General features: G+C 38.7%; 1 protein-coding gene across 1 annotated transcript; it reads right to left on the bottom strand.

The window, feature by feature from the left end:
• Positions 1-5,127: 5,127 nt before the first annotated feature.
• On the bottom strand, positions 5,128-18,437 carry LOC118556649 (up-regulator of cell proliferation-like). The gene is given in 4 exon segments (XM_036124670.1): positions 5,128-6,394; positions 6,396-6,508; positions 8,831-9,013; positions 18,348-18,437. Coding segments are annotated over 3 exon segments (1,311 nt in total). The 5' UTR covers positions 8,850-9,013; positions 18,348-18,437; the 3' UTR covers positions 5,128-5,215.
• Positions 18,438-20,549: the final 2,112 nt, after the last annotated feature.

Raw genomic sequence — 20,549 nt, 5'->3', positions numbered from 1 at the left:
CTTTATAAAAAGACAAATCAGACCTGCAGGTTCTAAGATTATGCTGGTGGTGGCATGGCCTGAGATGGGAGGAACTTCCCGGCCTGAATTATTGTCCCAGTCCTCCACTGAGAACAACGCATGAGTAACGAGACTTCATGGCACCATGATAGCAATATATTGCAGGCTGTGCTGCTAATAGAGATTCCAAGGCCAAAATAGTAGATAACCATTGTATGTTTTATGGCCACAGTGTAACTGTTCTATTGTGGAACCCAATTTTAACTTATTAGTTAACAGTATGTACAATTCATGTGTTCTGTTGCTATCTAGCGGCTGAACAAGAAACCACATTAAACAATGTAACAGTATGAAGTTAGCTGTCTGACTTTTATTTATTAGCATTTTACTATTTAAATGGGTCATCTTAGCATTCATCATAACATTTGCCTCCCTGAAAAAATTGCCAGGAGCCACTGTGTACTACTCTTTAAAAGGGTTTGATCATCTCTGGTTCAAAATCCAAAAGTATTAAATAAAACCCCAATGCTAAACAATTTTAGACTAAAAAGTGATTAATTCAAACTCCTCAAGATTGACAAAAGTTTTATTTTATTTCAAAAATAAAAGTAACAATCTTAAATGTTTTTTTTTTAATTTGATTACCTCAGAATTAGACAAGCAAAGAAACTTTGATATAGGACCATTCAAACCTGAACTGAAGTTGTGTAATCTGAAAGAAATGTTTGCTTTTGCCTTTACAGGCCTGGTCTTTGACGACAAAGAATCGCAATGCTTAGACTGTGATTGTAGTTAGGTTAACATTTTAATTAGCTTTCTTGTTTTCTGGTTTTAACTTGAAGCATAGTTTTTGCAGTTGTTTGGGCTTTTTTTATTTTACTATCTTAATTGAAGTTAAAAACTAAATAAGTAAAGTGAATATAAAAAGTGACAGTAAAACCATTTTTATGTATTATTTTTATTTAAAATATTAAGGAATTTACAGCCATTCTGGGTTTATTTTTTATTGAAAGTTGACTTTACCATATATGACAGCATTCATGACAAGAACAGAAAGACATCTAATCTAGGGAAATCAGCAAATAAAATGTATGTAAAACTTCCAGAATTATCATGCCCAGTGTATGTTGTATTGTTCAAAAACAAATAAAAGCAACAAACTCTATATATTAATACATGTCAATTACTGTGCACCAAGCTTTAACAAACCATCTCAGTTGTGTTGTTCAATAATAACGTTTTCAAATCTGTGTCTACATTATACATGCTGTAGAATAGCAATAAAACCTTTACCAGCAGCTGATAGCTTCCCTTACATTTAAAGTTTAAATGAAACAGAGTGAAAACAACGTGAGAAAAATGAGAGAACGACACACAAACTGCTCACTGTTGTGGATTTTAGCACATAAAGCAAGCTGGCATTTATCATTTTTATAACATCTAGATATGCAATACATGAAAACAAAAGGTAAAACAATTAGATAATTTTCATCTATGAAAAGATGAGCACTTTCTAATGAGATCAACCTGTTTTAGTTTGTAAATCAATCTGTCACACTCATAAATTAAGATGAGAAAAAAGACAACCTTAAAGCCAAATACTCTCTTGACAACGTGAAACACAAAGAACGTTGAATTTAGGGATCTCTGCAGTTACATTCTTAAATCACCTTTGGGAAGTCATAATGATCTGTTTTCTGTATGTTTTTTAGGACCCCAACTTTTATCGTCTAACTTACAATATCATATTATTGCGTATAATGTGTTAATAAAAGTAACTAAGAACAATATTCTGAAGAGTATGAAGGTGCTATTCTCAGCACCTGACTTTTTTTTAGAGTTTTTATTTTTCATTAAATGATTCTCTAAGGCTTGCTTTAGCCCTTTCTGGCGTTATACTCTTCCAAGCTTCAGGTATGTCAGCAGGCTGTGCATTGTAAGCTTTAGCTAAATCCTCATTGTACTTTGCCATGACATATTTCCAGTAGTCTGATGCAACATGGCTTGTATCAGGAGGAATGTTCCAGTCAGGATACACTTCTTGGTATGTTTTGTAAGGATGCCATTTACCATTGGGTCTTATTGTTGTGAAAACAGCAATCACTGCTTACAAGAGAAGTGCATATGTCAGTGACAAGTTTCTGTGTATTATCCCATCTATATTGACCAAAACCCTGTGGTCGATGCAGGAAAGTACGGTGTGTGGTGTGTCCTGGTCCTGTTGCTGCACAGGGTTCTGCACAGAACGGACACAGTTTCCCACAACCACTCACTCTGGTGAAAAGCACATGCAGTGGGTCCAGCTTGAGAAGTTTTATTTTTCTTTCAAAGGTTATCTTTTCAAACTTCTTGGTCAAAGACTCCAATATATACTTTAGAAACTCTGTGAGCCAGGAAGCAAACTTTTTGTGGTCAGCATTGTTCAGAATCATGAAGTCACCAACAGCTTTCTTGTCAATGACCAGTTTATCAAGTTTTTTGCAGAAAATGTCAACAAATGTTTCCAGGCTTCCAGCATTCTCTGTTTCAGGATCTTTGATTGCATCCTCTATGCTTTTCAAACATGACTTAATGTGTGTGGCCTCAAAATCATTTAGTTTACTTTCCTCAGAAAAATGCTCATTCACTTTGTTAGATATCCATGATTTCACAAAACTTTCATGTGAGCAAATGTAATTCTTGTACCTGTGAAATGCTTCATTAGAAATCAAATCCAGTAAAATTGAATACTTGAAGGACATCCTTGTATTGAAAGTGCTGCATCCACTCATTTCATCAACAATATCTGAACCCAGAGAGTTGTAGACAAATTTTTCAACTGCAGGTTCAAGACATTTCTCGATGAATTCTTTAGCTTTCTTCTGGCACTGGTCTTGTTCGTTGTACACAGCTTTAAAGTTTGAAAAAAAAGTATTCTTGCTTTGAAGCAGTAGTTTGTAGGGATTATTTTCTTGTCTAAAATCTTGATGCATTTTCTCAAACATTTTGGCTGCAAATCCACAGATGTGCTGTTTTAAAGACACCTCAAATCCAATGTCTGAGTCAATATTAGCGTTGTTCAGCTTCTCATCAATGATCTTAAAGATCTCCTCAATATAGGTTTCATGGTAATCATTTTTTCTCTTCATTTTATCATTCACAAACTCAATGCAAGCACATATAATGTCATCTGCGACAAGTTGTTTTTCCTTTATCAGATCTTTGCAATTCAACCATTTTCTGAATGTATGTTTGGTTTTTTCTATAAATCCATCGGCTGTGTATTTGAAATAATCCAACTGAGAGTCTCTCAGACTTTTTTCACTCAATAGTTCACATGCATGGCCTCCTTTGTGTGACAGATTTGACATCAAATGACGGGACACATTGCTAAAGATATCTGTAGGCGGCTGTTCAGCGAAACACATGCTATTCACTGTGATTTTCCATGTTTTTTCAAATTCTTTTTCCAGCTCTGTATCGGTCATCTTAACATCAGTTTTTGTTCGACATTTTTCAATCAATTCACGCACTGCTTCCTCCATTTCTGCTGTATGATTTTGCTTGATATTTGGCAAGTTTCTGCATTCCCTGTTTGATATCAAACGCTGCTTTGAGCTGGTTAGGCACTGACCTTTTATTTTCGCTTATAAGACACTTTATGCTTTTTGAGAATTCCTCTCTGTATCCTTCAACCAGGTAAACGTGACCTTCTGACTGCTTGAAGTATTCTTCAAGCTTTTGTAGAAGCATTGTCTCCTTGTTTGCCAGTATTTTGACTGCCTCACTTTTCAAACCATCTAGTTCTGTCATACCAGTGATTTGGCTGTTAGAAATTCTAGTTTCTGCTTTGGTAACCCAAGCGTACATTTCTTTTTTGAACTCCCACTCCCATGTATTGTAGGCTGCGCAAAGCATCATGTATGCATCAGCTACCAGGCTGTTTCTGAAGCTGAAGATAAAGTTTTCGTGCTTTACTGCGTTCCAGAGGCTACTCATCCACTCACTGAATTCCAGGATGTTATTAGAAGTTGACCCACACTTTCCCAGCAGCTGGATTATGTTTTTCTTGAGATCATAGACAGTCTCACTGTATCCTGCATTGACTGGTGCCATTGGTGGGGTTCCATTCCAGAGTCCAGGAATGTAGCAGTTCCCAGTGTCTGGATTATACTCCATCACATCAGTGAAGCACTTGTTCTTCTCTTTCTTTTCCATTTTAGCTGCTGCCTTGGTCATCACATCCAGCTGTTCTAAGAGCAGCTTCCTGTCTCTTAGGTTGTTATCATGGGCTGAAACATCAGCAACGTTCTGGTGAACAAACTGGCATTTAGGCTTTTTGCCGACCTCCTTCATTCTGAGGAAAGCATGCACTACTATCTGCAGGATGTCTTTCATTTCTACTGAGTTCTCCATTGCAATATTGATAATGGTGATATCACTCAGCCCAACAACAAGTGTTGCCAGCTCATTGTCATGCTCATAGCTGTTATCCAGTTGTGCAAGCTCTGGTGACTTTAAGCCTTCAGTGTCAATGATCATCAGGTAGTCACAGTTTAGAGCTTGTTTGAAGTCTTCATTGACTTTGAGGAGCAGCATGAAAGCACCTCGAGTGCATCGACCACTGCTGACAGCAAACTGCACTCCAAACATGGTGTTAAGGAGAGTGGATTTTCCTGTGCTCTGAACTCCCAGAACTGTAACTACCACTATCCTGTTCTTTGAAGACACCAAAATATTGAGCTGAGAAAGAACATCCTTCACCCATCTGAGAGGAATGTTGGAAGCATCTCCATCTACAAGCTCAACAGGAAATCCGTCCAGCAATAACTGAGCACAGAGTCTGGGCAGATGTTGCAGTTGTTTACGTGATGGGTTTGTTTCTGGAAGGCAAAGAGACGCTTCATATATCTGACCCATTTCTCTGAAGAAGTGCTCAAGTCCCAGTGAGCTACTGGAAAGTTGTTGGTCAATTTTTTTAATCTCTTGTTTGTATACAGAGCCCCTGCACTTCTCTTTATACTCTTTATACTTCTCCCTCAGGCTAGCCAGTTTTAGACGAGAATTATTATCAAGGTTTATTCTCATCCATTTCAGGAAGTAGCACCTTTCGGTTTTCTCGCTGGATATGGCTTTGATGAAGCAAGTCATTGCTTTGGACATAGCTTTCTCATTTTGCTTCTTCCGGAGTTCATATATTTGATCTTGAAGATTGCATTTGTAATCTTCTATGCTTTCAGAACCAAGATTTTTGAAGACGAAATGTTTCCTTTTCTAACAAAGTCAATTCCTTCCATATCTGGCCTTGTAAAGGAAGTTGTTGTTCTTTGTATTTTAGTGTGTCTTGAATCTCTGCAGTGATGGCATCTGCTAACCTCTTCCCAGCCTGGCACTCTTCAGAGTTTTCATCAACCATGATTCCTAGATCTTGGGCAATGTCAGCCATCTTCTCAACAGACATCTTGTACTGTGAGTTATTAACAACACTGTTGACTCTATCTCTCAATTGTTTGACAAAGTCTGCATCATTCATCTGTTTTGTCTTTATTAAAATGTTGTTTTTAGTCAAGGCAAGACTGGTTGCCAGTTTTTTAACAGGATCAACTCTAAAGTTCTTGTCCTGTTGGTTTCCCACCAGAAAGATCTGAGCTTTGTGGTTTTTGTTAGTCAGCAATTTGCACTCAGAGTCCAGCTGATCAAAGAATACAAAAACTGCAGCAGATGTCTGACACAAAAAGGAGAATTGTGTTTCAAATGAAGCAATGTCACCACGAAGGTTGGCTATAGCAACTGGCTCACTGAAAATGTCCATATTTGTGTTTCCACAAGGGAGGCACCAGGTTATCTCAGTCAGTCCACTGGATATTGTTTTTAGTCTGTCTCCACACTCCATGTTGTGGTGAACAAAGGTGTCATGGTACTGCTGAGAGGTACTCAGAAATTTATTGAGCATCTCTGATTTGGACAAGGAGCACTCACCAAATCTCACGAATGAGACCATTGGAAGTTCAGAAGCAGTTATTCTTTCTTCTCTGAAGCCCTTTGATTGTAAAAGATCAGGGGGTCTGTACTTCCTAACAATGTCTCTCATGGCCCACAGCATGAGGGTGCACTGCTTTGTATCACTGTTGGGAAGCAGCAGAGGGACAGAGAACTGACACATGGACATTTTTAGGGCCAGTTCTTGCTGAACAAAACCATCAGAACACAGAAATAGAGCAGTGATGATATCAAGAGGATTTAGTGTTTCATCCTCATTTGGACTGTCAAGAAAATCAAAATCAATGTCATCGATACCTAATGGATCATCACGGTTAGACTCAGAAGCAGATGTGCATTTTATCTTTCGAGCTGTTACATTCACCATCATCAGTTTCTTGAGAAAGTACCATGGAAGATCTGATTTATACTTAGGGTGGCTCATCATCAATGGTCTTCTTATTGATCTCAAGTATCTTGCTGAGTGGCAGCTTCTCCCTATAGAACTGCTTCAACCCTAGATCCTCCAGAAACCTCTCAAGGTCCGTCCCTGTTAAAAATAAAGCCAGATTCATTAATCTTAAACACCAAATATTTCTTATGTCAATATTGTTTCAGGAAGTCCAAAATACCAATATTCTAGCTGCAAGGAATGCACTGTGTGCCATGCAAAAGTATTCATACCCCTTTAAACTTTTTAATGTTTTGTCTTATTACAACTTCACATTTCTATGTATTTTATTTGGGTTTTTCTGTGATAGATGTTAATATTAATATGGGCCTGCTCCTGCTTATTTCTGAAGGCCCGTCTTACCCCGGTTTAAGATTTGGCAGTAAAGGAGAAACGATGATCAGAGGCAAACATTTAAAATATGCATATTTAATTCATTTGGAATTCCAAAGTAGACAGAAACTTTCATTATCATTTCACTGTATTCAGTATATTACCCGGCCTCCTGCCCCATGGTGATTCAAGTGATTCTGTCTGCTTTACAGTACTCTGAAGACATCTTTTAAAAAGACTAACTGCCCCTCCTCATTTTTTTTGGGGGGGGGGGGAGGGGGGGGGGTGGAGCCCAGACATGGAGGGTCTGCTTCTAAAACAAAGAGGCTGTTTTTCTCAAGGTCTTCATTCAGTAAAGCTTGATTTATTACTTAAACCGTCTGATCAGGGGTCAAGCCATAAACTAGCTCTCAACATATTCTGCGAGCTGTGTGCTTACTGCCCTCAAAAGGGAGACACAATTTAGAAGCCAGGAGTTCCTTATTACTTTTCATACAAATGCATGATTAATATAACAGTTAATTTTATTTTCAATTCAATTCAATTCAATTCAATTTTATTTATATAGCGCCAAATCATGAAACATGTCATCTCAAGGCACTTTACAAAGTCAAGTTCAATCATATTATACAGATTGGGTCAGATTATACAGATTGGTCAAAAATTTCCTATATAAGGAAACCAGTTGATTGCATCAAAGTCCCGACAAGCAGCATTCACTCCTGGGGAACCGTAGAGCCACAGGAAGAGTCATCTGCATTGTACATGGCTTTGCTGCAATCCCTCATACTGAGCAAGCATGAAGCGACAGTGGGAAGAAAAACCACCCATTAACGGGAAAAAAAACCTCCGGCAAAACCGGGCTCAGTATGAACGGTCATCTGCCTCGACCGACTGGGGTTACAGAAGACAGAACAGAGACACAACAAGAGAAACAAAAAAGCACAGAAGCACACATTGATCTAGTAATCTGTTCTACATTAGATGGTAGTAGCAGGTGAGCCGTCTTCTCTGGATGATGTCACAGTTAACAGAACGCCAGACCAGGTGTACCTACTATGAAGAGAAAAGAGAGAGAACAGAAAGTTAAAGCAGAAATGACAACACATAATGCATAACTGAAGAACAGTAGAACTCAATATAGTGAGAAAATTAGATCCTGATATACTCCAGCAACCCAAGCCTACAGCAGCAAAACTATAAAGGTAGCTGAGAGTAACATGAGTCACTAGTTATAATTTTTGTCAAAAAGAAAAGTTTTAAGCCTAGTCTTAAAAGTAGACAGGGTGTCTGCCTCACGGACCAAAACTGGGAGTTGGTTCCACAGGAGAGGAGCCTGATAGCTAAAGGATCTGCCTCCCATTCTACTTTTAGAGACTCTAGGAACCACCAGCAGACCTGCAGTCTGAGAGCGAAGTGCTCTGTTAGGAACATACGGGGTAATCAGAGCTCTGATATATGATGGAGCTTGATTATTAAGGGCTTTATACGTTAGAAGAAGAATTTTAAATTCTATTCTTGATTTAACAGGAAGCCAATGAAGGGAAGCTAAAATTGGAGAAATATGATCCCTCTTGTTGATTTTCATCAGAACTCTTGCTGCAGCATTTTGGATCAGCTGAAGGCTTTGAACTGCATTTTGTGGACTTCCTGATAGTAAAGAATTACAATAGTCCAGCCTTGAAGTAACAAATGCATGGACCAGTTTTTCAGCATCACTCCTGGACAGAATGTTTCTAATTTTGGCGATATTCCGGAGGTGAAAAAAGGAAACTCTGGAAACCTGTTTAATATGGGATTTAAATGACATGTCTTGGTCAAAAATAACACCAAGATTTTTTACTTTATTACCAGAGGCCAGGTTAATGCCACCCAGATTAAGTGATTGGTTAAGAAGTTTATTTTTTGAGGACTCCTCAACATAGACCATTACAAATTAGCACATAGCAGTGGAGAGAAACTAAAATGTTTTTTTAATAATTTGTAATAATTTATTATTACAAATTATTAAAAAAAGAGTAGCTAAACAAAGTACCTTTTCGTTTAGCTACTCTATTTACATGTGTGCAGGTGTTGCAGCAGGCTTACCCATTCTGTCAGTTCCCATTTCTTGTTACTGAAGGAATTGCTTCATCGTCGTTTGTACAATGTCCTCTTTCCTGTCGTATGTCAGAGGCCAGATGATCACCTCACCATCTGGACTCTCCAGAGATGGATACACAAGTTCACTTTAGATTTTGTGCTCTGCTGTCTTCACACGATAGCATTAACCTACGGGGGAGAAAATAACATTAGTACTATCCACATTAGTATGTTATAAAGTATGTTTTTCAAGCTGGATTTCACAGTAAATAGAAAATACAACACATGCTACCTAGATAAGAACTTCCTTTATTGTCCCACAATGGGCGGAACAAGAAAATAATGTTACACATTATATCAGTCATGAAATAATGCAGCTGATCTAATCCAAAGTTAGTTCTAAAGCAACAGAGAATGAATTTATCACAAAGGCCAAAATAAAGTGTTAGAAAAATGTAAATGTAATCATTTTATTTTAATCAAGTTACAGGCATTTGGTTTGTTTTAAGAGTTTGCTTTCAGGAAGGTTCTGTTGTTTTTAACCTTAGATAAGGGAGAACAAATCATTTTCCCAGATAAGGAATGTCTCCCTTATCCAGCTGTGCAAGAAGCTGGTGAGTTGATCATCACCCGAAATATAAACTTGCTTCCTTCTTTGTTTTCCAAACACCATTGTTTTAAACTCAAGACTGTGATTAAATCCTCCTGACCTCATGTGATGTGTGACAATAAAGACAAGGGGACAGATGCAGTCCGGGGCAGTCAAACTCAAGCTTGTGAGAGAACAGGTCTCAATGCTCCTGGTTCGTCTGCCCTCTTCCTTGTGAAGAGTAAAAAACTTGTGTTTGTGCTGGTTTTCTTTCCAGAATAAAGAGGTTATTTATCATAACCCTATCAGCTTGGTGCCGTGACCCGGATCCCAACATATCGACTCGCTGACGAGAGGAGCAACGCGCTGAAAACCACTGCAGGTCTGTGGCAAGGACCTGTTAAAAGTCCCGGGAGGTAATTTCCTTGCTGGGCCAGCGTCATAGGTTAACTCCTTTCGCCAACGAGAGATTGATGGGATTCCGACCGTGAAGAAAACCACACAAATCAAGTAAGTTTTAAACGACGGTTAAAGTCCGTCGTTCAGGGTTTAAGTCCCTTTTAGTAAGTTTTAAACGACGGTTAAAGTCTGTCGTTCAGGGTTTAAGTCCCTTTTAGCAAGTTTTAAACGACGGTTAAAGTCTGTCGTTCAGGGTTAAAGTCCCTTGTTATGGTGATTAAAAGTTCCCAGAAAAGTTAATCGAGGGTTTGAGTCCCTCGAAGCAAAACTGCCGGTTTGAGTCCGTCGCAGAAGTTAAGGAATAGCAGGTTAAAGTCCTGAAAGCTACATAAGAAAAAACTCAGGTTAAAGTCCTGAAAAGCAGGTTAAAGTCCTGAAAAAAGGGAAACTCAGGTTAAAGTCCTGAAAGGTAACTAAAAAAAGAAAAGTCCTGGAAACTATATAAAAACAATGCAAAAGTAAAATAGGATGGGTTCAGGACAAAGTAGAAAGGGAAATCCCACAGGGGATGAAAAGTTTATGTATTTGATTGATCCAAGTAATTTAAAATACTTGGAGAAATGGAAGAAAAAGTATAATATTGATGGTGTGTTGAAACTGAATCATTGGGAAAACGTGTGTCGGCTAGAAACAAGCGCTAGTGCAAAGACAAACAAAAACAGAAAAAAATAAAAGAGCTTGAAATTGCACGCTGTTGGTTAAATCAAGCACAAAAAAGACAGGTTGCACAAGCAAAAAATAAAGCAGACCGTCAAGCAACTGTAATGTTCGTGCGCTCTGAAGATAATGAAACGCAACAGAGACAGCCCCAACCCGCAGGAGGGGGTGGGGTGGCCGATGGAGCAGCGCGTCAAAGCCCGACTTCATCACCTATTTGGTCTCCTACAAGTTTAGGCTCTAAACAAAAAAGAACCCGCCAGAACATTACTTCAGTAACGCAAACTATGGTGGCAACTGAAGAAAACAGACCACCACAGTATTATCCCTTAAACCCCCCCAAGGATGTTTCAAATCTGTACCCTGAACTGGATGGACTGAGTAAATCAGATCATTCGTTGTCTACAGACCAGTCCAAAGGCTTGTGTCCTATGGTGCAGGTCGCAAATCCTAATGTAGGAGCTCAGCAGCCTCAAACAATTCCAGTTTTCCGTCCATGGTCGTTAGAGGAAACCAGAAAGACTGTAGAAGATGTCATTTCTCCACAGGAAGATCCAGAAATATGGACCCAAGACATGGAGGGAATTTATAACTCATATGGTTTTAATGGAAATGAGTTCGGACAAGCCTTACAGTTGTCAGTGGGAAAACATTGGGAAAAAGTAAGGGCGAATCATACAGGCAGAACCCCACAAGGCGGAATATTTGAACATCAAGTGCAAATGGGGATCAAACAAAGGCAGAAATGGACAGCTCTATCAAAAGCAGCGCGTGCAGTTTTCCGCAGAAGAGCAGATTATGGACACTTGGTGTCCATAAAACAAAAAATAAGGGAAGACGTAGACGAGTTCAAAATACGTTTTGAAAAAGAATATAGGTTTCACAGCGGCATCCCTCCCGCTGACAGAGATGAAACACCATATCAGCAACAGCTAAAAAAAATGTTGATGGGAGGTTTCCAGCCATATATCTATGCATGGGTTAAAAAACATTTACTTACACTGGCAACGTCCAATGTAACCACAGTTATGAAATATGTGCGTCAAAAAAGAGAAACACGCAAAAAAGGGAGTTGGTGCATCTGGAGGGGGGACACACATTTTCTGTGCAGATCTTATGTGTGATTCAGAAGAAATATTTGCTTTCCAAGCCACCTTCAATGGTGTCGAGGAGGTTGCCGAGGAGGCAGGGGCGGTTCTAGCGACCGAGGGGGCTATCAGCCCAGATAAAAATAAAATAAAAAATAGATGGAGGATGCAGCAATAATTAGACCATGCCCAGTGGGTGCAGAAACAAGTACAGTTACAAGCCATGTTATCTCAGAAGAAGGTAAAAAGATAAAGGGGAAAAAAAACAAAAAACAAAAAAAACTAGCAGACTACATGAGAGAAATGTTGCAGTCTAAAGAAGTGTCCAATGCATATTTACTGCCAGGAGAATCTTTTTCTCCACAGGAACCACAAGCAGTGAGACCAGGAGACTGGGTGTTCATCAAAGTCATCAGAAGGAAGGACTGGGCGAGTCAAAGGATGGAAGGACCATACCAAGTGCTCCAGACCACGCCAACAGTTGTAATGATCGCTGAAAGAGCTTCCTGGATTCACCTCAGCCACTGTAAGTTACAGAGAGTGTTAAATACCTAAAGGTTGGAACAGTGGGGAAGTCCGATTTACAAAGGGGTTTGGTTTTTTAGGGCCATTCGTCTCAACGTCGGTGAAGAAATCAACTGATCCTTGTTCTTTAGAGTCCTGGGTAAAATTAACATCTCTGTTAACCTAGCAAAAATGTTTGCTGGACTCTGTTTGAGTCCAGATCCGCTAAGTGAGAGAGGAAAGAAGTTAATCTACTCCACTGCCATGAAGATTTGGCTGGGAAATCTCCCAAACCATCACCCAGAGAACTTGTGGCAGATGAATGTGACGATGTTGGCTGAGGAGAAGAACATGAGTAACTGCTACGTATGCTCAGTGATGCACAAATCCACCAGACAACCCACCCTGTATGCTAAGAGCATGCCGGCAGGAGACGGAACGTGTTTCCTGAGGACTGCCCTCGTACCCGTGTTTGCACCTGGAAATGGGTTTAATGGTACTGCAAAACAGAATGGTTTTGGACATGTTAACTGCTAGCCAAGGTGGCGTATGTGTAATGATTGGAACATCCTGCTGTACATATATTTCTGATGCAAATAAAACTCATATTACTGAAGCTTTGTCTGCTTTAAAGAATCTGCAACAAGCAATGTCCCAAGATGCTGTTCCTCTAAGTATAGACTTCTTCTCCTGGTTCTTTTCAGGATCTTGGTGGCACCTCTTGCTGAAAATAATGACACCCATTATTATTATTATTATTATTATCATTATTATTATTATTATTATTATTATTATTATTATTATTATTATTATTATTATTATTATTATTATTATTTGTTTTTACTGCTTGTGTAATCCCATGCCTAAAATCTATGATCGCTAAAACTATGGGAAATATAATGTTTCAATATCAAATGCTTTCACAAATCCCTCTTGAAGAAATACAACCTGCAATTTAAGTTTTCCTGTGTTAAATGCTTAACAAAAATGACAGTCTCATTAAAAATGCAGAATGCAAGAAATGAGTACTTGAAGTAGGTTAAGTTAAGCTTCAATTGTAAATAAAAATGATTAAAAGGAGGGAAATGTTAGAAAAATGTAAATGTAATCATTTTATTTTAATCAAGTTACAGGCATTTGGTTTGTTTTAAGAGTTTGCTTTCAGGAAGGTTCTGTTGTTTTTAACCTTAGATAAGGGAGAACAAATCATTTTCCCAGATAAGGAATGTCTCCCTTATCCAGCTGTGCAAGAAGCTGGTGAGTTGATCATCACCCGCAAAATAAACTTGCTCCCTTCTTTGTTTTCCAAACACCATTGTTTTAAACTCAAGACTGTGATTAAATCCTCCTGACCCCATGTGATGTGTGACAATAAAAGCAGAAGAGACAAAGGTAGCCGGTGCAGATGGAGCTGAGACTGTGACGAAAACGGCCTCACGTTTTTGGCCCTCTGCCCTCTTTCTTTGTGAAGAGTAAACACTTGCGTCTGTGTTGGTTTTCTTTCCAGGATAAAAGGGTTATTAAAACTTAACCCTATCATAAAGGTTAAAAAACAGTAAGCATTGTACAACTATTATTAATACAGCTGTTAGATATTACTTGAAGCAACAGGTTGCCGGAGCTGTTAAAAGCAGTTATAGGGAAAATAACACATAAGTCATAGCCTTGCCTGCAAGATGAATTCTCGTAGTATTTCTGTTTACAAACACAAGAGAATCCATCTTGTACCGCATTGGCTTCAACTGTTTGTGTCCGAACCAATAACATGCTTCTTTATCAGTTGACCTTAGAGGCTGTGATATCATTACCGGTTCAGAGAATACTTTTGTGAAGTCAAATAAATCTAACCAGTAAATGGATCACAATCTGTGCAACACTAAACTTTCCTAAAGCGCTGTTGCTTTACTGATTTGTTTTCATTTATAGCCTTTTATAGCGTCCTACAAATTCATGCTAGCTTGTCTGGTCGAAGCAAGCTAATATCTTGTCACTAGGGGGACTGGAGCGACAGGCATGTGAGAGTTTGTAAATTAATTGCAAACACTTATTACCAATCCAGTCCTATACCTTTACCTGGCTCTGTTTTTTTTAGATCGTTGCTGCTCCTTCTCTTTCTCATGTCCCTCCTCATCTGTCTCTTCCTCCTCCCCACTCCTATGACTGCCATTATTCTGTCTCTCTGCATCAATTCCACCACTGAAACTGGTCACATCAGTTACAAATACCAACAGTAATGAATGTTGTAAAATGTAGAGTATAAGGACCCAAATTCAATTAAAAAACAAACAAACATGGAAAGTTCTAAACACACAAACACTGTAAGGAAATTACTCAACATAATAGATGTGAAAAAACATAGTTTACACCTTATGTCAAAAGTGAATTTTTTTTTAACATCTTCAGCCGGCGCTCAAGTGAAAAGTGCATTTAACAGTTCCGATTAGTAATGAAGTCATTTCACTGCGATATATTGTCATTGAACAGCCGCAGACAAAATCTTGATGTTCCTATCAGCAGCGAAGCAAAAGCCCTCCAGGAATTGCAGAGACACAAGAAACTATACAAATTTTTCACTATACAGTTCCTGCCCCGTTTTCACAGAGGCTGACAAACCTTTGGTAATCCTCTCAAACCACAGGCTGAAGCCTTAAACAATATTAAGAAGGGCCAAAGCATTTGGCTTTGATCGGAGAAGTGGAGGGCACATTCCCAGCTATTTGAGTCTGAGTGACGGTCTCAGATAGAATGAAACAAAAAACATTCAAAAAGCTAAATAACCTGCAAAACATGCAATAACTATTTCAGATAGGTGGTTTCTAATGTATTATCAAAATAAACCATGTTTTGTGATGGTTTAGATTAGGTTTTTTTTAAAAGGTTCGAGTTGGAAGCGAGTTGTTGACCCGGGTGGGAGTAAAAGATCATTTTGATGTCATCCAAGCACAAAATAAATCTAGCTAACATAAATAGGACAAGATGTACTTTGTTGATCCGACAATTGGGGGATTATTGAGCAGCAGCGGCATAACATATAGAAATCAAACTAAACACAAGACCTAAAAATATGAAGTGGTATACATTCTTACATCCTAAAGTTAAATCCGTTTTGTTCCATAAGAGACTATGGGTTTACCAGAATATATGAATAAAGGTGAGCTATTAAAAATAACAGTGTGAAACCTATCAGAAGATTATCAGAACAATTAGCATAAAAGTACACTGAGAATAATGGTCTGACGTTTTTAGCTGCTTCTTTGTAGAAATATTTCAGGATTTGTGTTGTTTCTTACATTGTTACTGCATTTAAGATACAAAATTAGAGATTAGTGAGAAAAACTGATTTATTGATTATTCACATTTTGGAAGCCTGAGCAAAAGACGGCAATATTTAGAAACGTAGTGAGTAAACAGTTACAGTTACTTTTTATTTTATTTAAACACAATGAATTTTGATGTGTAATCACGCTGACTGTTTGCTTTAACGGTGGTAAAATCAGACTTTATATGTTTTATTTAGTAAGACCCATTTAGAAACCATTCTCTGAAACAGAAATGCCCTAATCCTCGGCTCCAAAAAAACAAAGAAACAAGATTATACACAGGTAGATTTCATTTACTAATAAACACAAATTTAGGGTGGTATTGGCTGCGCAGTGGGTAGCACTGTTGCCTTGCAGCAAGAAGGTTCTGGGTTCAAAGCCAACCCTGGGTCTTTCTGCATGGAGTTTGCATGTTCTCTCTGTGCATGCGTGGGTTCTCTCCGGGTACTCCAGCTTCCTCCCACAGTCCAAAAACATGACTGTTAGGTTAATTGGCTTCTCTAAATTGTCCTTAGGTGTGAGTGTGTGCATGAATGGTTGTTTGTCTCTGTGTTGCCCTGCGACAGACCGGCGACCTGTCCGGGGTGTACCCTGCCTCTGCCCAGTGAACGCTGGAGATAGGCACCATCAGGTAAGATAAGATAAGATAGTCTTTATTGATCTCACAATGGAGAAATTCACTCGTCACATCGGCTCATACAAGAAGGTGCAGAGTAGGGAAGGTGCATTCAGTTATATACAGTGAATCTTCATATCTACAATGGATCAAAAGAATACCAAAAAAAATACAAAAAAGGAAATAGGAATGTAAATGTCTCATTTACATTCTTAGTGGTCTATATATATATATATATAAACATATCTATATACTTAAATATATACATATATCTATGCGCCTACTTACATACGCACCTACGCGTATGTACGTGCATATACATTGTATACATTTGTACATACATACATACATACATGTGGGCTGACTTATGTTCAGGTGGTGATAGCAGCAGAAGTCACTACATCAGGATTATTGCACAGGTTGTAGGACAGTGTATTAATTAGATTATTGCACATTAGTTATTGCACATTACTTATTACAGTTATAGTGCAGCATTGTAAAATCTGATAGCAGCAGGAATAAATGACCTGCGGTAGCGCTCCTTTCTACAGACAGGAGGTGACCCCCAAGAGGGATCATGAGGGATCAAGCGGGTCAGAAAATGGATGGATGGATAGGTATTCAAAACCTCTGGAGGTTTTTCACATTTTGTCATGTTACAAACACAACCTTCAATGCATTGTTTGGCATCAAACCCAGCTGCAGTGCTTGTTTCCAAAAAGCTAAAGCTTAGTCTCTTCTGATCGAAGAGACCAAAACACCCAATTCCAGTCTAACTCGCAGAACAGTTAGGTTTTCAGTTTGTGATGGTAGCACAGAGTAGGCTTTTTTCTACCCTGACTCCTGAGCAGCTGGTTGATATATAATATACCATACATGATGGTTTTAGAGATTTTGTATCCTGAAAATGCTGCACTTGATAATAAGTTTATTATTATCGAATTTAGTTTTATCCACACTGCAGGCTAAAGGTTGTAAGGTAGTGGTGCTAGCCGCTTTTTTTCTTAGGGGACGTTATATTCACTAGATACAGGGAAACTGGACTAGGGGGGTAGTCTCACCCTTTTGCAGCACAGCAACCCTAAACATTAATGCTAAACATAGATCAAAGATGGAGTGGTTTAAATCAGAGCATACACCTATATAGGCTAGACTGGTCTTCCCAAATAGAAAATTTAACTTGAACTTAAATAATTTTTCTTAAATGCTGTTTAAAAAAAATAAAAGTTTTTTTCTCGGATATTCTGACAGATGAAATCAGCAAACAGCTCCTTAATTTTCAAGGAAAAAAAAGACATTTTACTGTAGGCAACCGGCAAAAAAACACATTTGCTAGCACGTAGTAAAACCCTAAAACTCTCCTGATATGCTTTCATCTTATTTTTACCCCCGTCATTATGTTGATTGCAAAAGGGGCATTGTGCCGCGTCATGCTGCCGCTTGTCTCATTGGCCGACACCTACCCGGAACTGAGTGAATGCCTCCCTGTTATGTTAATTGAGACGGAAGGATGTGTCATGCAGCATTTAACCTTGTCTGATTGAATAAGGTTTGATCCCATGGCCTGCACAGTCACCAGATCTAAATATTATTGAGCCACTTTGGGGTGTTTTGGAGTGAGTCAGGAAACATTTTCCTCCACCAGCATCACATCGTGACCTGGCCACTATCCTGCAAGAAGAATGGCTTAAAATCCCTCTGACCACTGTGCAGGACTTGTATATGTCATTCCCAAGATGAATTGACGCTGTATTGGCCGCAAAAGGAGGCCCTACACCATACTAATAAATTATTGTGGTCTAAAACCAGGTGTTTCAGTTTCATTGTCCAACCCCTGTATATCTTGACTCATCAAAAAAAGCTGCAGGATATATGCAGCTTTTTTTGCGTCTGTCTTCTGGCTTGTCATCGTGGATGTTGAAATCTCTCACAATTATTAAACAGTCATAACCAATGCATATGACAGATAAAAGCTCATTAAAGTCATTGATAAAACTTTTGTCATATTTGAGTTCTGGGACACAGCCGTTTATCGGTTTGTTTTAGAACAGTGTGCATCTGCTGAAAATATTGGCAGTGAAACGTGTTTTCCCATCTTGATTTAGTCTAACTCCATTCGGTCTGAAAAGAGGATAGTGCTCCCTGAAAACCTTGTAGTGTCAGTTAAGTTCAGGGAGCTGACAGAGCATTCTTTCATAAGCTATTTTTAAATTGAATCAAATTCATATAAATCAAAAATATAGCAAAGAGTTGCATAAAAGTAATGAAAATAGCAAACTAAACTTCCTACCTTTGAAGAAAATCTTTTCGGTACGAATTCTTTCAAAAACATCAGACGTTTGCAGTCATGAGGATGAAGCAGCAGTTCTTGATGTTTGCAGTGCTGTGCAGTGCAGTCTGAGGGGCTATGCAGGACCTTACTCCTTTTATAGCCTTAATGTTGCTTTCACTTTTGGTTTTCGATTTTCTATTTTAATGGTTTACCAGAAAGTCAAGCTGTTTCCTGTAAAAGACCTGATTGACACTTTCAATTTCTAGATGTGTTTTTTCAATATGGAATCTGAAGACAGTTTGTCAGGAAGCCATAGCTCAAGATTCAATTCTGTGTTTTCATTAGCTGTGAGTGAAAATTGTCATACTTAACAGTAAGAAAGGCTTGAAAGCCTTAGTCTGTGTGAAAAAATCTATATAAAATGTTTCACTTAGTCAATGGAGTTAATGACAGACACATTTTTCAATAATATTCTAATGTGTTAAATGGGTCTATATTAGCTTTACTAGTTTGAATGTCTTGGCATTTCCCCCAAAATTTGTAGTGAAATGGGGAAAAGCTGCTCAACAGTCAAAGGAAACTAGCCTGACGTAGTCATACTCAATTCTAGTCAGAATTTGAGTCTGATACTGCTCCATAGAGCTGTGATTATGGGGCGTGTTTCGAACGAACCAGGAAAAAAAATGCCTCAGCACTCAATTGGATAGACCTACAACCAATAAGAGCAACGCAGTGTGTGACGTATGTTAAGCGAACCATAGTTGTTAACAGAACTCAACTGTTCGCTGGAAAAGAAGTAGCCTAGAATAAGACAGGGTTTCCCGCAGCGCCTCGCCAACATTCCAAAAGAAAAAAAAAAAACTAACTCGATATGCTTGCATGTTTATTTGACGGTAATACTAAACATAGATCAAAGATGGAGTGTTTTGCTGTTGCTTTCGCACGTGCATATAGTGAATGGCAGGGTCCGCGCAAAACTTGTCTCTTGTAAGGATACAAGGAGTCATTCAACACACGAACCTCATTTTTCAGAAAAACAATAAAGGCGAATGCACATACCCTCTTCAGCAGCAGCCATCGCTATTGTAAACGAATTCAACCCAAGCGCGCTTTGGTGACATGGTTGATTACGTTACTGTTGATCATCTGTCCATCATCGTATAAAGCCCGCCCTGACAATTTGATTGGCCCGCCAGATATTGGCGAGCATACTCGCGCTACTATTGACCAATGCCAGACCGAACTTCCCGACCGAAAAACGTTGTGGGCGGGACTAAGTTCGGAATGGCACCCAGGTTAAAAGGAAACACACATGGAGAGGAAACATTGTTTGAGACAGGCTTAGTTTAACATTTAAGGAGTTTATTGCAATCAGGGCAATATCAAAATGACAGGCCTAGATATGAAAGCTGGGGAATCTTACCCAGTATAGAATTGTCAAAGATGTATGAAAATAGTCCCTCGTGGAATAAATAATTCTCTAAAATAAGAAAAACTACCTAGATGAATGAGAACACTTTAATAGTTTTATTAAAAACTGTGCAAGGGGAACGGTCAGAGAAAAGAGTCTGCAGCTGTTCTAGGGAGCGTTGAAGCTTACGTCAGTATTTTTAGGACAGCAGTTTGACAGTGTATGGCCGGTCAATGGTATCACCTCTTTCACAAGACAGTCTGTACAATAGCAGACACAAGGGTGTGTGTGTGAGTGTGTATAGGCGTACACGGATCAAGACTGGCTCTCTGCTTTCTAGTCCTTCCACGGTAGAGTTGAGAAAGTGGAGGAAGAGACGAAGCAGTGCAGCAGATATATCCTATAACTTATAAAAAATAATGTTGCTGCAGTCAAAAGTCCATGCTACACAGTAAATTTGTAAGAGTAAGATCTATACTACGCAGATTGAAGATCAGATAGGACAACCCTGTCCTATCTGATCATTTTTTAATAACATTTGAGTTTAATCTAACTGAGTTCTCCACCCCCAAAAGAGGGTTCCATTATAGTAGATCTTTATCGGATAATGCTGTATCAAAACTTAAAGAGTCTGTCCCCTTTTTAATATCCTCCGTATTGCAGAAATGCCCTGTAGATGGCAGCAATGTTGTTTCTTCCAATTCACAAATAGATGTTTTTGTAAACGGTATGACTTCGTCATTGCGTTCTGCATTAGACAATGTAGCTCCCTTGAAAAAGAAGGTGATTATTCACAGGAAGCTGGCTCC

This window comes from Fundulus heteroclitus, chromosome 20, assembly GCF_011125445.2.
Source record: "Fundulus heteroclitus isolate FHET01 chromosome 20, MU-UCD_Fhet_4.1, whole genome shotgun sequence".
Classification (NCBI taxonomy): domain Eukaryota; kingdom Metazoa; phylum Chordata; class Actinopteri; order Cyprinodontiformes; family Fundulidae; genus Fundulus; species Fundulus heteroclitus.
The sequence above is the reverse complement of the archived record's forward strand: the minus strand, read 5'-3'. Positions and strand labels throughout refer to the sequence as shown.